This window comes from Eptatretus burgeri, chromosome 2 (assembly GCF_056783735.1).
Source record: "Eptatretus burgeri isolate ZD-2024b chromosome 2, Ebu_testis_v1, whole genome shotgun sequence".
Classification (NCBI taxonomy): domain Eukaryota; kingdom Metazoa; phylum Chordata; class Myxini; order Myxiniformes; family Myxinidae; genus Eptatretus; species Eptatretus burgeri.
Window position 1 is genome coordinate 148,909,924 of NC_140962.1, and position 17,701 is coordinate 148,927,624.

Here is a 17,701-nt window from a genome sequence, read left to right on the forward strand (position 1 = left end):
GGTTACGGGAGAAGCACGTGGCTATGGGAGGTGTATAGTCAAAAGTGAATTTATTTATTTATTCAAAATAAGGATTGCGTTAGATTCAGAAAAGAGAAGTGTTGTTGTTTGTCTTTCAGCTGCTCCCGTTAGGAGTCACCACAGCGGATCATCCATTATGATCCGCATACTGATTTGGCACAGGTTTTATGCCGGATGCCCTTCCTGACGCAACCCTGGTCGCCTCTTACGACACAGGGATCAGGATTTGGGTTTCACCATGATTCTGGGCTGCTCTATACCCTGCCCAGTGCAGAGCCCCCGTCCTCAAGCGATCCTCCAACCCAAGCCTCCGACTATCCAGATTACAGGCGCACGCCACTCTGCCCGGTTACCCAGAAAAGAGAAGGTTGAAGTAAAATTGTGGAGGTGTTTGGTGAATTTGGAACGGTAAACATAGAGTGAAGCTGATCGATCGATGAAAAGTATCAGGAAGAGTGTAAAGATACGTGGTTTCAAGAGGTGTATAAATAGAAAGGATAGAAGGAAGATTATTGTTTTTTGATGTACTTTTGAAGAATAGGTAGGATTCGGGAATGGAAGGTTGTAGGAAAAAATTATGAAGGTAATTCCGAGAGTGGGTCAGCTCAATAACAAGAAAGATGGTATACCGGCAGGAGGAGGAGGAGGAGGAGGAGGAGGAGGAGGAGGAGGAGAAGAAGAAGAAGAAGAAGAAGAAGAAGAAGAAGAAGAAGAAGAAGAAGAAGAAGAAGAAGAAGAAGAAGAAGAAGAAGAAGAAGAAGAACAAGAAGAACAAGAAGAACAAGAAGAAGAAGAACAAGAAGAAGAAGAAGAAGAAGAAGAAGAAGAAGAAGAAGAAGAAGAAGAAGGAGGAGGAGGAGGAGGAAGAGGAGGAGGAGGAGGAGGAGGAGGAGGAGGAGGATCGGGACCCGTTGATATGTAGGGAGAAAGGTATTTTTCTTTCTTTTGGATTCAAGACAACAAACAGAGTGTTTCGTTGGGTGGGATGGGGGGCGTTGGGAAAGTGGTGAAAATAGTGATTGAAGGTAATGGGGAGAGAATACAAATAAAAATGATCGTACACCACGAGGGGAGGATGGGTAGGCCTCAAGGAACCCGGTAAGACAAGATCGACGAAAACTCACAAAATAGCACGATTTTTAAAACAAAACCGAAATAGGAACATACAGAAACATGTAGGTGAGAAAATAAACAGTTAAAACGGGAAAAATAACGACCGGAAACTTGGCTTTGAGAAAGTCGGCAGAGACCCCTTAGAGAAACCTCCCATTGCTGCAAACCCAGAACCGGAAGCGAAGGTCAATTTGTTTGTATTTTTTGGCCATTTATCTACAAATGTACATGACCCTGTCTCGTATCCACAGATGTATGGACCCCGAGTCTGGACCCAAACTCTGCACGAAAGATCAACATCTCCTGGGACCTCGAGATGGCGACCATAACCAGGACCAAACATCTGTACCCAAAACATCCTGATCGGTTTGATTTTTATCTGCAAGTGTTTTCCACTGAGAGTTTCTCCTCGGGTCGTCACTAATGGGAGATCGATGTGAGATCGAGTTGTTGGTGCAGAATTCGAATCTGTTTAAACTCGATAGGAAGGAAAGGGGGAGGGGAAGAGTGCGTTTTGGGAGGGAATCTCAAGTCTTGGTGCTTAGCGAAACGTTTTAATGAATACTCAGCATGGCACAACAGTCAAGAGACCAACCTATCCGTGCCGTTGAGTCCAAAATGGTTTGGGTTATTCTTGGATTGCGAGCTAGGAGAGTTGATGTTTTTTTTCTGGGATTCATGGTTCATGTGTATGTATGTGCAGGGGGGACTTCAAGGATCCCATTAAACCGGCAATTAGTGTTTATCTTCATGATGATTCTGACTGTTTCTTCTCTTTTTGATGATTTCGTTCATTCCAGTTGTTTTTTCTCATTTTGTTGATTTAATTCATTCCGACTGGGTTTTTCTCATTTGGAAGATGTCGTTCATTCCATCCAGTTTTTCTTGTTTTCATGATCTCATTCACTCTGACTTTTTTCTCTTTTTGATGATTTATTTCATTCCATCTGTTTTTTTCTCGTTTTGATGATTTCGTTCATTCTATCAGGTTTTTCTCATCTTGATGATTTCCTTCATTCTGTCTTTTTTTTTTCTTGTTTTGATGATTACATTCATTCCATATGTGTTTGATCGTTTTGATGATTCTGTGCATTCCATCCGGTTTTTCTCATTTTGATGATCTTGTTCATTATGTCCAGTTTTGCTCCTTTTGATGGTCTTGTTCATTCCTTGTTTTGCTCATTTTGATAATTCCGTTAATTCTATCTGGTTTTGATTTTGTTCACTCCATCTGGTTTTGCTTGTTTTGATGATTTCAGTTGTTCTGTCTGGTTTTGCTCATTGTGATGATTATATTCATTCTGTCTGGTTTTGCTCATTTTGATGATTTTATTCATTACATTGGGTTTTTTTCATTTTGATAATTTCTTTAATTCTATCTGGTTTTGATTTTGTTCACTCAGTCTGGTTTTCCTTGTTTTTATGATTTTGTTAGTTCCGTCTGGTTTTTCTCGTTTTGATTATTTCCTTCATTCTGTCTGGTTTTGTTCATTTTGATGATCTTGTTCACCTCAACTGGTTTTGCTCATTTTGTTAATTTCCTTCATTCCGTCTGTTTTTGCTGGTTTTGATTATTTCATTTATTCCATGTGGTTTGTCTCGTTTTGATGATTTCACTCATTCTTTCTAGTATTTCTTATTTTGATGGTTTCATTCATTCCGTCCAGTTTTTCTCAGTTTTTATGATTCCCTTCATTCCATCTGGTTTTGCTCATATTGATGATTATATGCATTCCGTTGCATTTTTCTCATTTTGATAATCTCTTTCATTCCAACTTATTTTGCTAGTTTTGATGATTATATTCATTCTGTCTGGTTTTGTTCATTTTTGATGATTTCGTTCATTGCATTGGATTTTTCTCATTTTGATGATTTTGTTCACGCCGTCCAGTTTTGCTCATTTTGGTGATTTCATTCACTCCATCTGGTTTTTCTCATTTTGATGATTCCCTTCATTCCATATGGTTTTGTGAGTTTTGATGATCTTGTCCATTGCATCGGGTTTTTCTCGTTTTGATGATTTTACTCATTCTGTCTAGTATTTCTTATTTTGATGGTTTCATTCATTCCGTGCAGTTTTTCTCAGTTTTTATGATTCCCTTCATTCCACCTGGTTTTGTGAGTTTTGATGATTATATGCATTCCATTGGTTTTGTGAGTTTTGATGATTTTTTTTTTCATTCCGTTGTGTTTTTCTCATTTTGATAATCTCTTTCATTCCATCTGATTTTGCTAGTTTTGATGATTATATTCATTCTGTCTGGTTTTGCTGTTTTTGATTATTTTGTTCATTGCATTGGATTTTTCTCGTTTTGATGATTTTGTTCATGCCGTCCAGTTTTGCTCGTTTTGATGATCTCATTCACTCCATCCGGTTTTTCTCATTTTGATGATTCCCTTCATTCCATATGGTTTTGCTCATATTGATGATTATATGCATTCCATCTGGTTTTGCTCATTTTGATGATTTTTTTTTCATTCCGTTGCATTTTTCTCATTTTGATAATCTCTTTCATTCCATCTGATTTTGCTAGTTTTGATGTTTATATTCATTCTGTCTGGTTTTGCTGATTTTGATGATTTTGTTCATTGCATTGGATTTTTCTCGTTTTGATGATTTTGTTCATGCCATCCAGTTTTGCTCGTTTTTCTCATTTTGATGATTCCCTTCATTCCATATGGTTTTGCTCGTTTTGATGATCTTGTCCATTGCGTCTGGTTTTTCTTGTTTTGATGATTTTGTTCATTCCGTTGGGTTTTTCTCATTTTGATGATTTCATTCATTCCATTCAATTAAGCCTGGTGTTGGCTTATTGGATAGGGTGGCTGGCTTGGGATCCAAGGGTCCTGAGTTTGAGCCCCATTGGTCACTGAATTAACACCAGGGGGTTAATTCAGCCTGTTATCCTTCTGAGATTTGTGAAATGAGTACCAGTGTACTGGTCCTGGTGTATGCCCCAGTTAGAATAGGTGTATCATATCCCTGTGTGTCGTAAACGCGACCAGGGTTGGCACCAGGAAGGGCATCCGGCCATAAAAAAAACAGACATTGCCTCAAGGATGGAACCATGAATGCATGGAGCCCGCAAAAAGCTAACCTCTGCTCAGCAGGGGAAAATGGCTGCAAAAATGGCTGTTCAATCCAATGTATTCATGACGAATGTTTATTTCATGAAATGTACAAAGTGAAGGTTATTATGGGTTCAAATTAATAAAATCATTTATTTGTACATGACGATGCGATTACTGATTCATGTTTATATTATAATAAATTTAAAATCATGAAATTAGTTCATTGTTTATCTTATTTGATGTGAAATTAACTTTAACCCCCCCCCCCCCCATCATTGAATCTTTGTCGTTCGAGCCATCCTAAATGATAAAATTTCCAGGTCACTGGATTGGCCGAGATGGACCAACCGCCTGGTTTTCACGATCACCAGAAATAACCCTTTCTGTGAGGGTTTGTCGAAGATGTTGTCTTCAACACCAAGGTGGCAAACCTGCAGTATCTTCGTTCTCAGATCACAGCTGCATGCTCACTGGTGGATGCAAACATGCTGATCTAAAAATGGCAAGAACACATGCACTGCCTTGATGTCCTGTGCATGACAAATTGAGCTCATATTGAAGTGTATTGATGGTGTGCACAAAACTTTATGAGTTTCTGTATCATATAAACCAAAGGGTGTCGTATCATTTGTGGTTCTAAATATATTGTTACGGCTGTGGAAATTGACAGAACACTATAAAGGTCCCTTGATCAGTTCGGCCGATAAGTCCGTGTCCAGATAGATTTCCCCACCATTGTGTAAAGGGAACTATTCATGTTAACCGGGCTGTGATCTTTGAGTTAGCCGTTATACTTTACTATCGTTATTTTGGACCAACCACGTCAACCACCAACATCTATCTCAACAACTGCTTTACAACAACCACCACCACCACCACCAACATCGCTCTCAACAACTGCTTCAGACCAACCGCCTTCCACCACCACAACCACACCTGCCTCTCACCAAACCACGCCATCCTCACCACTTCGCCAGCAACCGTCAACATCTCCACGCCACAAACATCACCTCACCTTCGTCTCTGAAACGACGCCATCTTTGCGCCAGCCGCGGCGAGGCCGCATCGAGTGGTGTCTTTGCAGGCCGACGCAGCACGTTTGCTCGTCGGATCAAGCTTGATGATCTCGCGCACGTCCGCTCTCCGCGCAAGGGTCAGAGGTCAGAGGTCGAGGATCGGAGGCCAAACTGCGTCTCACCAGCCCTATAAAAGGACGAGCAGAGCGCCAAGCTCGCATTCGCGTCGAGTTGATCGGTGTCGGTCTGAGTCAGTCTGGAGAGGTCGGGGAGTCGGGAGGAAGCCAGAAGCCAAGGAGCTGCGTGGAAGTCCAGGCGTCGCGAAGGAGACGCGAGCTTGAGGTGCAGCCTTGCCTGCTGTGTCGCGCAAACCACGCGTTCGTGTGGAGAGAGCCAGAGAGAGCTCGCCTGCCACACGGAAGGCCCGAGCTCGACCGCGGCTACGCTAGCTGCTGTGGGGACGGGACGTCGCGGGTCACCCAAGCCAGACACCACGAGGATGCAGGTAACCTGCAACGGTCTCGTGGGACTCGTTCGGTCTGCCAAGTCCCACGCCATAAAGACCCAAGAGGTCCAGTCTGACCCCATTGCCTTTGATGGGGTTTTTTTCCTGCTTTTCTTTCGAATGAATGTTGTGGCGCCGAGTCCCGTAAGTAAAACTGTGTAAGTGACTGTACATTAATAATTACTTATAGACGGTTGTCGCGCTTTGTCTTGCCCACGTGCCATGCCACATTCATTGCTTGTTCTGTATACGTGCATGTTGGTGTTTTTCAATGACTGCATGATTGTTCCTGCATACGTAGAGTAAATAAATGTGCTGGTTTAAATGTTAACCCGTTCGTCGTGTCCTCTTTCCCTTATTGAAATGCCATCTTGCATTGCGGAATGTTCGTTTGGGTTTTTAAATACTCGTTAAGAGAATCGGATCCGGCGAGGTCGGCGATAATACCCGCTCAGTTATCGTTTAGAACGGAACAGACCGCTTGAGCGGTTCGTGTCCCAAGCCGACCTGCATCGAGGTACAGCTGCCCGGTCGGCTCCCCGCGCGCGTACTTAGGTCTTTCGAATTCGGCGAGTGACCCTATCTTGCGCGGGTAGACAATTGGCACGGCCATCGTGGGGTTGAAGACCCACCCGTGACAGGGTTCTGGCGTTGTTCCAGAAAGTCACGACTGGATTGTCCATTCGGTGGGCGACCCCGCTGCTATTAGTGAAAAGCGGTCGTTCGCACGCCGCCGGGCGAAAATTCTAGAACAATGTTAACAAGTTGTCCAGGACTTTTTGGAGCAGCCTGTAGAGCTCCGACGCTTTAGCGATTGGTGTGCAGATCCCCACCGCCTTTGAGGTCATCATTCCTGGCAAATACGTACTGTATCTATCTATAATTCCAGCAATTTTTTTTGTGTATCTGTCTGTCTGTCTGTCTGTCTGCGACCGCCGTTTCTCGACGACCGCCGGTCCGATCTCATTGAAACTTGCCAGGAATATTGCTGGGGCCCCGCAGATGTGCCTTTTCAAGGTTTGATATCGAGCGGTTCCCAAGTTACGGCCATTTATCTGTCGACCAATGACAGGACACAGTGCTATGACATCGCGAATGACATCACAATTAATGTTCATTTATTTATTTATTATTACTTCTTTTGCACCATTGAAACTTGCCAGGAATATTTCTGGGGACCCGTGGATGTGCCTTTTCGAGGTTTGAGAGAGAGAGAGAGAGAGAGAGACAGAGAGAGAGAGAGAGAGAGAGAGAGAGAGAGAGAGAGAGAGAGAGAGAGAGAGAGAGAGAGAGAGAGAGAGAGAGAGAGAGAGAGAGAGAGAGAGAGAGAGAGAGAGAGAGAGAGAGAGAGAGAGAGAGAGAGAGAGAGGCTGCACATACTGGCACTCACCTACGGGCCCACCCCGACGGGCCCGTACTCGTATCGAACAACCTTTGTCCTGAACGGTAATATTTTGCAATGATTTATCACTTGTTAAAATCACAACAAAGCAGTTGCAGTTGAATTGTTTTCATTACACCATGTCATATCCGCATACCAGGCAATGTGACCTGAACCGGATGTCACGTGATCTGTACTGCTACCCAGATGTTTGCGACAACGTACGCTAACTGTTTGGTCAATCGGTCGATTGAACAGAAAGATCGTAATGGCATTACCATATTCTGTAATTGATGTGCATTGTTTTATTGTGTCAGTGCCATGAACACACAGGGTCTGCCAAGAGTCACGACTGTATTTGCATTGTAAATTGTGCGATGCGCAATGTATTGTTTGTTTTTTCTGTTGCTTGCTAATCTTAAGTGTTTAATTAATCATGGAGAAGTGGATACTTTTTTGTATGCATTGTCAATGCTCGTATAAGAGCTAAGACACAGAACGTATAACAAAGGGTGCAGGAGACCAGAGAGGCGAGAGACGGAAGCACAACAGTAGGAAACAGAAACATTGGGAGATCTGTTGATGGGACAGGGCACATGGGGTAAACAAGATGGACACCACAGGGACTTTCATGAAGGAAAACAAGGAATGTGAAGGAGGTGGATGTGGGGTTGATAAAAATGGGTAGAAAAGAAAATGGTTTTGGATGGGGGAAAGACAACAGATGATGGTGAGCAGCTGTTTTGAAGACCTGAAGGGATGAGTGGGATTGAAGAGAGTGTATGGGGTTTGTTCCAGAGGTGAGGAAAAGAGGAATTAAAGACTGAAGGTAAGCAGCAATTCTTGATTTGGACAGGTTCACCAGAAGGGGGTTGATGGTGGACGTTATGCGACTTGCAGAAATAGGGGGGGGGGAGAATATCACAGACAAAGAGGGGGGGGGAGAATATCTCAGACAAAGTGGGGGGGAGAATATCACAGGCAAAGCAGGGAGGCGATGATGGAGAGGAGACAGGGTCGAAGACAGAAAGACCACCAACCTGCATGTGGTGAGACGCCTACGTGTCAACTTCGGTTGAAGTTCAGAGACTCAAAGATTCAGCCTCATCACGGGAGAAATCAACGATCCTAAAGCCTTGGTTTCCACAGTGTGAAGCCAAGAAAGGTATGAGGCAGGAGCACCACCCCAAAGGGGACAGCAGTACTCCTTCTGGCTGTGGATGAAAGCTTTGTATGTGGTGAGGAGCTCAGCTGTGCCAAGGATGCACTTTGCACAATGGAGGATGCCCAATCAGTGACTGGCTTTGAAGGCCAGCTTGGAAATGTGGCTTTCCAAGGAAAGATCATGGCAGATAACGAGCCCCAAAAACTTGAATGAAAGGACTTTTTCAAGAGGTGTGTTGAGAAAGTAGATGGGGTGGGGGTTCTCGGTGGTCCCTTCGGGGAGAGATAGTGACAGTGTGAGATTTGTCAGGATTGAAAAACATAATCAAAGTGTTTGACCAGCTTATGATTTTATCCAAATCTGCAGAGAGTGACGATGCTGCTGCTTGCTGATCTGAGCGATGACAGATGGTGTGACAGAGGGTGGAGTCATCAGCAAAGAGATAAAATGATTTTCCAGAGAGTCAGTGCAATCATTATATGAAAACCAGAAAAAGCACAGGGCCCAGAACATTGCTCCATGATGAACTCCAGCTTGGACAGGAAGAGTGGATGAGAGAATTCCATTGAGAGCAACAGGACAGCAACAGAACAAGGACGTGAAGTCTGTGAGCCATGAGCAAAGATTCCCTTGGATACCATAAGAAGAGAGTTGGGTGAGCAGGGTGGGGTGCCAGACCGTATCGAAAGCATGCAATATGTTGAGGGAGATGGCTCTGATCTCATGTATTACATTGAGGACCTCCATCCATTGTTGAGAAAGCAGAAGCAGCATGTCCAGGGTTGAGTGACCTGGTCTGAATCCAAATTGATGATCAGAAATCAAGCCATTGGAGAAGAGGAAGGATTTAATGTCAGAAGTGATTATGGATTCCAGAACCTTGCTGATGATTGGGAGAAGGCTGATTGGTCTGAAGTTGCAGGGATCTGTTTTTGCACCCTTTCTTATGCAGGGCAGTAATATGAACTGATTTCCAAGAAAACTGCAGATGACCTTGAGCAAATGAGAGGGTGAAGGGAACAGAATGAGGGTGAGTAAGAGAAGCAGAGCAGGTTTTTAGGACATGTGGGCTGATGCTGTCTGGACCGGTTGCAGAATCAGTCGAAATTTGACAGCAAGTCATCACCTTGTTTGGAGAAAAGGACACAGAATGCAGGAAGAGCTGGATGTGACTGGGTAAGGTGGTTACAGAAAGCAGTGGGTTTGGGACACAAGATTTAGAAGCAAACATAGAGTTTAGGCATTCAGCCTTTTCTTGTGCAGTGTCAGCTTTGCAGCCATTTGGGTTAAGGGAGGGGATGGAGTGGGAACATACATCAGAAACAAACATAACCAGATGCCACCAGGATTTGGACAGATTTAACAGTTCAGACTTGAGATTAGAATGTTGTTTCCTTGTTCTCCTGAGGATAGACACAAACTTGTTCTGAGCTTTGTGGAAGCAATTGAGATTGCCTTCAGTTGAATTCGCCTTCCATGAGGCGAAGGCAAGTTGTGTCAGGACAACTGCCTCGCCACAAGCTACAGTGTACCACGTGCATTACGAAGGGTTTGACAACTGAAGATGAGATGGGATAAATTTGTGCATGAGAAAGAGCAAATTTCTTTGAAAGAATTTCCAGGATGTGTTTATGTCAGAGAAAATAGAAATGGGAGACCAGTCTAGCAATTTGATGGCTGCTTTGAATTCCCTGCCAGTTGGCCTGAGTGAAATTCCAGACTTGACAGTGCTGTGGTGGTTCTCCAATAACGGCCAGAGAGATGTCTACTTTGCAAGCATCTCGTCAGATGAAGGATGGATCGATTGAGCCAGAAGAAGAACAGCAGACATTTGCAGGGAAATTTGTCACAACCAAATCCAGAAGAGATGGAGTTCCATTAGTTGAGATCCGGGTCGGGAAGTTGACAGATTGTGTCAGTCCCATTGAGTGGAATAAGTCCTTTTTGTGTAGTACATAGTAGAAAAATCGTGCAAATTATGATACAAGCATCAAATTTGGCATTTTTGTTCTGCAGGGCTTTCTGATCAAATCAGCCCAATTGGCCATTTGAAAATCCAAATTTTGAAAAATTTGAAGAAAAAAAAAAAAGACCAAAAAAATTTGAAGTCACAGCTGGCTGAAATTTTTGAAGCGCAAGTGAACATCCCAGACAGAGAACCAAGGGGAGATGCAGTCATCATTGATGGCTCAGCACTTATCAATGCCCTACCTCCACACACTTCAAAGATATTTGATGACTATGCGAAAGAAGACATCATCCCAAAGGTGGACTCCTATGATGCCAGGTACGAGGGTGGACGTGTACAAGAAGTCAAGTCTGAAGTCTGAGGCAAGGTAGAAAAGGGGGAAAGGAATCAGAATAAGAGTGACAGAAACCAGTAAGACCCCAAGTAACTGGAGAAGCTTTCTTCGAGATGACAGCAACAAGACTGAGCTGTTTCACTTCCTTGCGGAAAAGATGTGTGAATCACAGACGACAAGCACAGTCATTGTCACAAAAGGAGAAGATGCCATAAGCAACACAAGGAAGTCACTGGATGCTGTGTCTCCACGTTGTCATGAAGAAGCTGACACTCGAATATTTGTACACGCCAGGGATGCAACGACGGATGGTAGCAAGTCCATTATCATTAAGGCTAATGACACGGACGTACTAGTGATAGCAATATCTGTATTGCCATCCTTACAGGAACTAGGTCTTGAGAACATGTGGATTGCCTTTGGCCAAGGAGCCAGGGCGTGATGGATTCCAGTCCATGAAGTAGTTTCTGCAATAGGGCCTGAGAAAGCGAGAGGGATCCCATACTTCCATGCGTTCACTGGATGTGATGTCGTGTCTGCCTTCCGCGGTAAAGGGAAGAAAACTGCATGGCAGACTTGGAACGTCTTTGATGATGTTTCTGAAACATTCACCAATCTCAGCCAGCATCCAACATTGATTCGTGATCTTGACTTTTTTTGAAGTTTTTTTTTGTTTTTTTTTTCCAATTTTTCAAAATTTGGATTTTTTAAAATGGCCAATCAGGCAGATTTGATTCGAATCCCCTGGAGAACAAATGTGCCAAATTTGATGCTTGTATCATTTGCATGATTCCTCTCAAAAATTGCTGTTATCTGCCCCACTATTTTCTGAAGTGCCATGGCAGGTGAGAAAGGTACCACACCTAGCCAACTGGCATGATGACATCTGAAGACACCACATACAGTATGAGGAAAAGAGTTGGGATGAGTGCATAGACATTGGTCCATGTTTTCGATGAGCAGGATGTAAATGGAGTCATCACTGTTTGGAGGATGATGCAACACACGTACAAACATGAGGTGGGAGTGGAGAGGAAGCCATAGCCAGGGGTATTCCTGGGTGTTTGGGGAGTAAGGGCAGTGCATGGTGAGTAAGGAATATCGTTTTTTTATGAAGTGAGCAATGCCGCTGCCAGGATGAGGCTCAGGTCTGTCAAGCCAAAGGATGGAGTAACCAGGGAGAGATACGAAGGAGTTAGAGATGTCTTGAAGGAGGAAAGTTTCTGTTCGGTAGATTATGTCTGGTTTGTCAGTGGAAACTTGTATGGAAAGATCAGTTAGGTTAGAGTGAAGGCCCTGGATGTTTGAGGTCCACACTGGTAAGGAAGAGGAAGTGGAGGAGGGTTTGTGTGCAGGGTAGGAGAGGTGGAGTGTGGTATGTATGATGAGGGGGTGGGGAGGTAGGGAGCATTGTTGACAGTGCGTCGGGGATTGCATAAGAGCTTGGGGATAGGGCTGGATGGGAAGGAGGACATAATACTTCATGGTCTTGGGATGAGGCACAGTGGGGAGTATTAAAAGAGGGAGCAGAGGGAAGTCGAAGATTGGAGGAGGTGGAGGAATGAGTTGGAAGAGAGAGAGCATTGCTGGAAGGAGGAAGCTTTGTGGGGGGGGGGGGACTTTGAGAATGGGGAATGAGGCAGAGATTTGAGGGAGAAAGGTGGGGGGAGGATGTTTTTGAGAAAGGTGAGAGGGAAACATGGAGTGGGAAGGGTGTGAAGATTGCTTTCAGAATGAGGGGAGATGGTGAGAGCAGGTATGGTGAGAGCAGGTATGGCCATGGAATAGGAGGGCGAGGGGAGAGTTGAGGGGAGAGGTGAGGATAGGGGAAGGATAAGACTTGGTAATGGGCTGGTGAAGAAGGGAGAGGGCAGGGCAGGCACAGGATTTGAGGGGTTGGGAAGAGGGGGAGGTGTGATGAGAGGAGAGAATGATCATGCTTGAGATGTTGAGGAGTGTACTGGTTGAGAGAGTGATATATCTATTCAGTTAGAACAGAGCCCACAGATGTTAGAACACCATACAGTTTGGGACACCAGAGGAAGAGCCGATAGTAAAGCAGAGGACAGTGAAGAGGTGCTAAGGGAGGAAGCTGGATGAGGGGTAAGGAGAGGTTATAACAGCTAAGGGGTTAGGAGGAGGTAGATTTAAGGAGGTGGGGTGAATTGGCACTGAAGTTGGAAAAAAAAAAAGAACGATTAATAATGGAAGATGATCAAGCATTACAAAATGGGATGTTAAAAATGTTGTTTCATTTCCGTAATTCAGAAGAAAGCACTGATTGTGGAACTGTACTTCCAAAACAGTTGCAGTCTTGTGTGTGCACATCGTGAATTCCAAAGAGCACATGGTGTGAGAATAGCATCAACAGACAAAGTCATAAAGAGATGGATGACAGTATTCTGACAGACTGGTTCAGTGGCAGATGCAAAAAGGTCAGGTCATCTGAGGTCAGTGAGAACTGCAGCAAACATTGCGGTTGTCCAGGTAGACGTCGTTTGCTCCCCAAAGAAATCATATAAATGGCGATCCCATGAACTGCAGATTTCCAAGACATCACTGCATCGGATTATGAAAAAGGATGTCATTATGAAAACCGTTCAAAAGCCAAGACCTTACAGGAACGGACGATATTCATAGAGAAATCCTTGACATTCAGTTGGAAACACTGGCATCAGTGATGGAGTGTGGTGTGCAGTGGGCAAATTTTGTGTGATGACCATGGCTCTCACTTACCGGATGTGATTTTCACAAAATAAATTATGAACAATCTCCAAAGTTATTGGGTGGTCGCTAGACTACCGTTTCTCTCAGGTTTTCCGTTTGTCTGTATGTTGGGTGGTCGTGAGACTACCCTTATTCTCAGGTTTTCCGTCTGTCTGTATGTTTGTATGCATGTATGTATTTTGGGTGGTCGCGAGTGTACCCATAGTTTCACTTTTTTCGTCTGTTTGTATGTAATGGACAGCTCTGGAGGCCAGAGGAGTCAACCGATTTTGATGAAACTTGACAGGTAGGTTCATACCAGGATCGAGCTCGAGGCTTTTGAGCACCGTTGCTATGGTCATCACCATTGCCAAGCAATGGGACTTTGACATTTTTGAAAAATCCTAAAAATATATATTTTTTCGAAAATCAAAAATCGGCTTCAAGGCTTTTATGCGCACTGTAATCAACCTATTTGTCAAAAATTTTCAGCCCGATCCGTCAAAAACTATATGACTAGTATGCAATTATGTCGCGACCACCCATGTCGCCAACTGGCTTGTTGGGTGGCTGCTGGAGTACCCTTATTTTCACTTTTTCCGTCTGTCTGTATGTATGTTTGTTTGTATGTCTGTATGTAATGGACAGCTCTGGACGCCAGAGGAGTCGACCGTTTTTGATGAAACTTAACAGGTCGGTTCATACTGGGATCTAATTCTCTGCTTTTGAGCACTGTTGCTATGGACACCACCGTTGCCTAGCAATGTTACTTTGAAATATTTGAAAAATCCTAAAACAATTATTTTTTCGAAAATCAAAAATCGGCTTCTGGCTTTTATGTGTACTACAATCTACCACTTTGTCAAAAATTTTCAGCCCAATCCGTCAAAAATTGTATGACTGGTATGCAATTATGTAGCGACCACCCATGTCACATACCGGCTTGTATGTTTGTTTGTATGTCATGCACAGCTCTGGAGGCCAGAGGAGTCGACCGATTTTGATAAAACTTGACAGGGAGGTTCATACCAGGATCTAGTTGTATGCTTTTGAGCACCGTTGCTGTGGACGCCACCGTTGCCTGCAACGGGACTTTGAAATGTTTGAAAAAATCCGAAAAATATTTTCTTTTCGAAAATCGAAAATCGGCTTCCAGGTTTTTATGCGCACTACAATGAACCTCTCTGTAAAAAAAAAAATTCAGCCTGATCCGTCAAAACTCTATGACTAGTCTGCAATTAAATAGCGACCACCCATGTCGCCTATGTTGGTGATTCAAATGCGAGGAAGTTACTTTGTGTCTGGGCTAGTGCACGTGACCCAAACTTTAGAAATATATAAAACATTTATTTTTATTCGGAAAAGAAATCGAACGTAAATAAGGACTTAAACAAATTTATCCCAGGATCGTGAGGGGGGAATTGATACTGCATAGAACCATTTCAAAAGTGATGCATATCCAAACCATCACCCAAATAAATTGAAACAAGTTTTAAAACAATTTTATAACATAGATTAATTTAATCCATACTAAAATAACAAAATATATGAAACATTCAGCATTTTTTGGAATTTTTAAAATGATATTCACATTTATATTTCTGTACACGATACCTTTGTAATCCACATTGTCGACTGAGACAAAAGCCAACTTTGAGGGGGTGGGGAGGGGGAGAATTTACCATCAGCCAAATTTAATAACACAGATGGATTTAATCCAGATCAAGCTAAATATATGTGAAACATTAAGCATTTTATCTCTTACAAACAAATTGCAGAAACAAGAAAAAAAACCATTTTAAGAAAAATGTAAAAGCATAGCGGGATGAAATCTCAAAAAAAACATCCAAACAAGGTCGGAATGATACCACATTATGATTCCACAATAAGACACCACAATCCTCATGGATTACTATCACAACATCTTTTGACATTTTACTTTTGTTGTGGGATTGTGATGGATTTACAATGAAGAATGACAGCACATTACGATGAACTACAATCCTCTTCTGGTTTAGTGGCATATCTTTTGACGTTGTTCCATCACAATCCCGCAACAAAAGTAAAATATCAAAAGATATCATGATGCAAAACCAGAAGAGGATTGTTGTTTCGTATAGGACATGCTGATGTTTCGCACAGAATTTCAGGTGGCCATCTTGGAGTGTTTATGATGACGGAACCTTCCTGTAAGTCACAATGCAGCATTGGGGAAGAATGTTTTGCGATTAACTGCACAAACTACCGAACCGGGGCAAAATAGTGCCGTCTAAGCTTCCACAAGTAAGTAGTGATTATTCATAATTTCTCGAATGATCCAGCCGTTTTGCCATTATGCACTTGTATTGCATGATGTATGCAGTGAGGCAAATCAGCTTTCCTGCATTGGTGGCTGACACCTTGGTAGGCCAAGTGGTTATTATTGTCAACACCACTGATTGTATAGAAGCCAGTGGGAGTGTGATTGCATATGATTAATTGTGACTGAGTGTGGGTAGTATCAGGCATGCTGAGAGGGGGGGGGGGGGGAGGTAAAGGGTGGGGGGAGGGTTGCTACCCCGGATCCGTTGTTTGGCCCGAGCTTCAGTTGACTATTCAGTTGAGGATTCTGTGTTTGCGGTTCACAGATCTAAGAACATCCCCCATTACACACACACCAACAAACAGTAGTTAAGCCTTGACTGTTTTGTCACTCATCTATGCTGTTATGTGTTTCCCCCTCTCTTTCTACTGTTCTTTTTGTTTTGTTATGTCCTTCATCATTCTACATTCCAGCTCCTCCACAAGCCTCGACAATGCATACAAAGACACAAAACCTTAAGTTTTCGACACATCATATAATCAGCCATGTGTATAAGTCAAACAAAATCATGACAATGGGATTACACAGGAAAACCCAAGATGAAGGATCCACAAAGTGGGTTTATCAGAGTTTATGATCTTTTTCCTGAGAATTTGTAGGATACGTGATTCTTGGAAACACCGCAGTCAAAGGTGGTGCATGGCTTGTCGGCACTGCTGGGCAGGTTTGCACCTGCCGTCCCTCTCTGAACATTTCATTACTGAAGTGCACCTGTGCGATTAAAAAAAAAAATGACGGATATAGATTATGATGCTATCCCCAAGCAAAAATCTTGCTTTGAAGTTGGATTCGATTTGGGCATTTACAGGGTCCGATAAAATATTGGACACAATTAATTAACTTATCATTCTCAGACACCTATTACTATTAGGTTAAATGGCATTGACAAAACTCACCAGGGATTAAAAAAATACAAAGACCTTTGAATTTGGTGTTGTGAACAGAATATAAAATGAAAACGGAATGATGTACCTGACAAAAAATCATTTTGAAACCACTCGTAATGTGAACATTTCTCAAACTACAGTCTTGTCTTCTTTGAAAGAGATCATCGATAGATTTGTCGGCAACTTGTGTGACATAGATGTCCTCAGATATTTCTTCATTCATTTTAACTTGTTAAATATAATTTAGTTTGATATAACAGAAACTCGGATAGTGAGAATAATCTTCGGCGTGGTATTTGGAGAATTCTCTTGTTTCATCGGAAACTCGAGGAAGTCTCCAGGTAACCACAGCTTAATGCTTCACCCTTTGTCATCATCTCAGGTGAAATGCAGCTTAGTGATGACAAAGATTGTGAACTTCATCAAATAATTTAATTAATTACCATCAAGATGCTTGTAATTCAAAGCTCCCATTTCAGACATGACAATCGATGACTTCTTTTAAAAGACAGTTCATGGTCTCTTGAGCTGACATTTTGAAGGCCTCATTTCAGTGTTCTTCCCATGTATCTCATTCTACTTTCTCTGCCTCTCTTCCATCACAATAGCTCCAGACTTTTTGACATATTTTTGGCAAAGTCGAATACTATTCCAACTTGCCCTTCGCTCTGATCTGTGAGGCCATTCACCAAATCGTCTCTAAGTGATTGGTCCAGTCCTTAAATGTGATATTCAGCATCCAAAGATTTTTGCTTTTCAATTGATTTCAGGAAATGATTCCAAAGTAACAGATTTGACAATAAATGAAAAGACTGATCAGGCAGGGAGTTTGTTGGCGTCAGCTATTATTTGTGATTTCTCAAAGGAATCCTCGAGAGCAGTGACAGTTTCCATAAATCTAACAGCAACAGCAAATACAGCTTTCACAATAGAGCTCCATCGAGGTTCACAATGTCCTTTCTGTGTGATCGTTTACATGCTGTTTCAAAACCTGCTATTGGGATATCGAAGCTGTAAATAAGTTGAATATGTTAAGGATATTCCCTTAAAAAAAAAAAACCAGATGGTATCAAAAACAACCTGGATACCATGAATGACCCCGACGTTGAATGGAAGCTGATTACCAAATGTTGTTGATACTTGAGCAGCCGATTAGCAGACAATACAAGC

General features: G+C 42.8%; 2 protein-coding genes across 4 annotated transcripts in view; both read right to left on the minus strand.

The window, feature by feature from the left end:
- The window catches only part of LOC147033509 (E3 ubiquitin-protein ligase TRIM7-like), a 1,095,521-nt gene that overhangs the window by 212,504 nt on the left and 865,316 nt on the right, over positions 1–17,701 (minus strand). The window lies entirely within an intron of this gene.
- LOC147033514 (uncharacterized) overlaps positions 14,609–17,701 on the minus strand; it is a 35,054-nt gene continuing 31,961 nt past the window's right edge. For all 3 annotated transcript variants that reach the window (XM_085855963.1, XM_085855949.1, XM_085855955.1), the window contains one exon: positions 14,609–16,355. In XM_085855963.1, the coding sequence (XP_085712089.1) occupies positions 16,209–16,355 (147 nt within the window). In that variant the 3' untranslated portion in view covers positions 14,609–16,208. The remainder of the gene's footprint in view (positions 16,356–17,701) is intronic.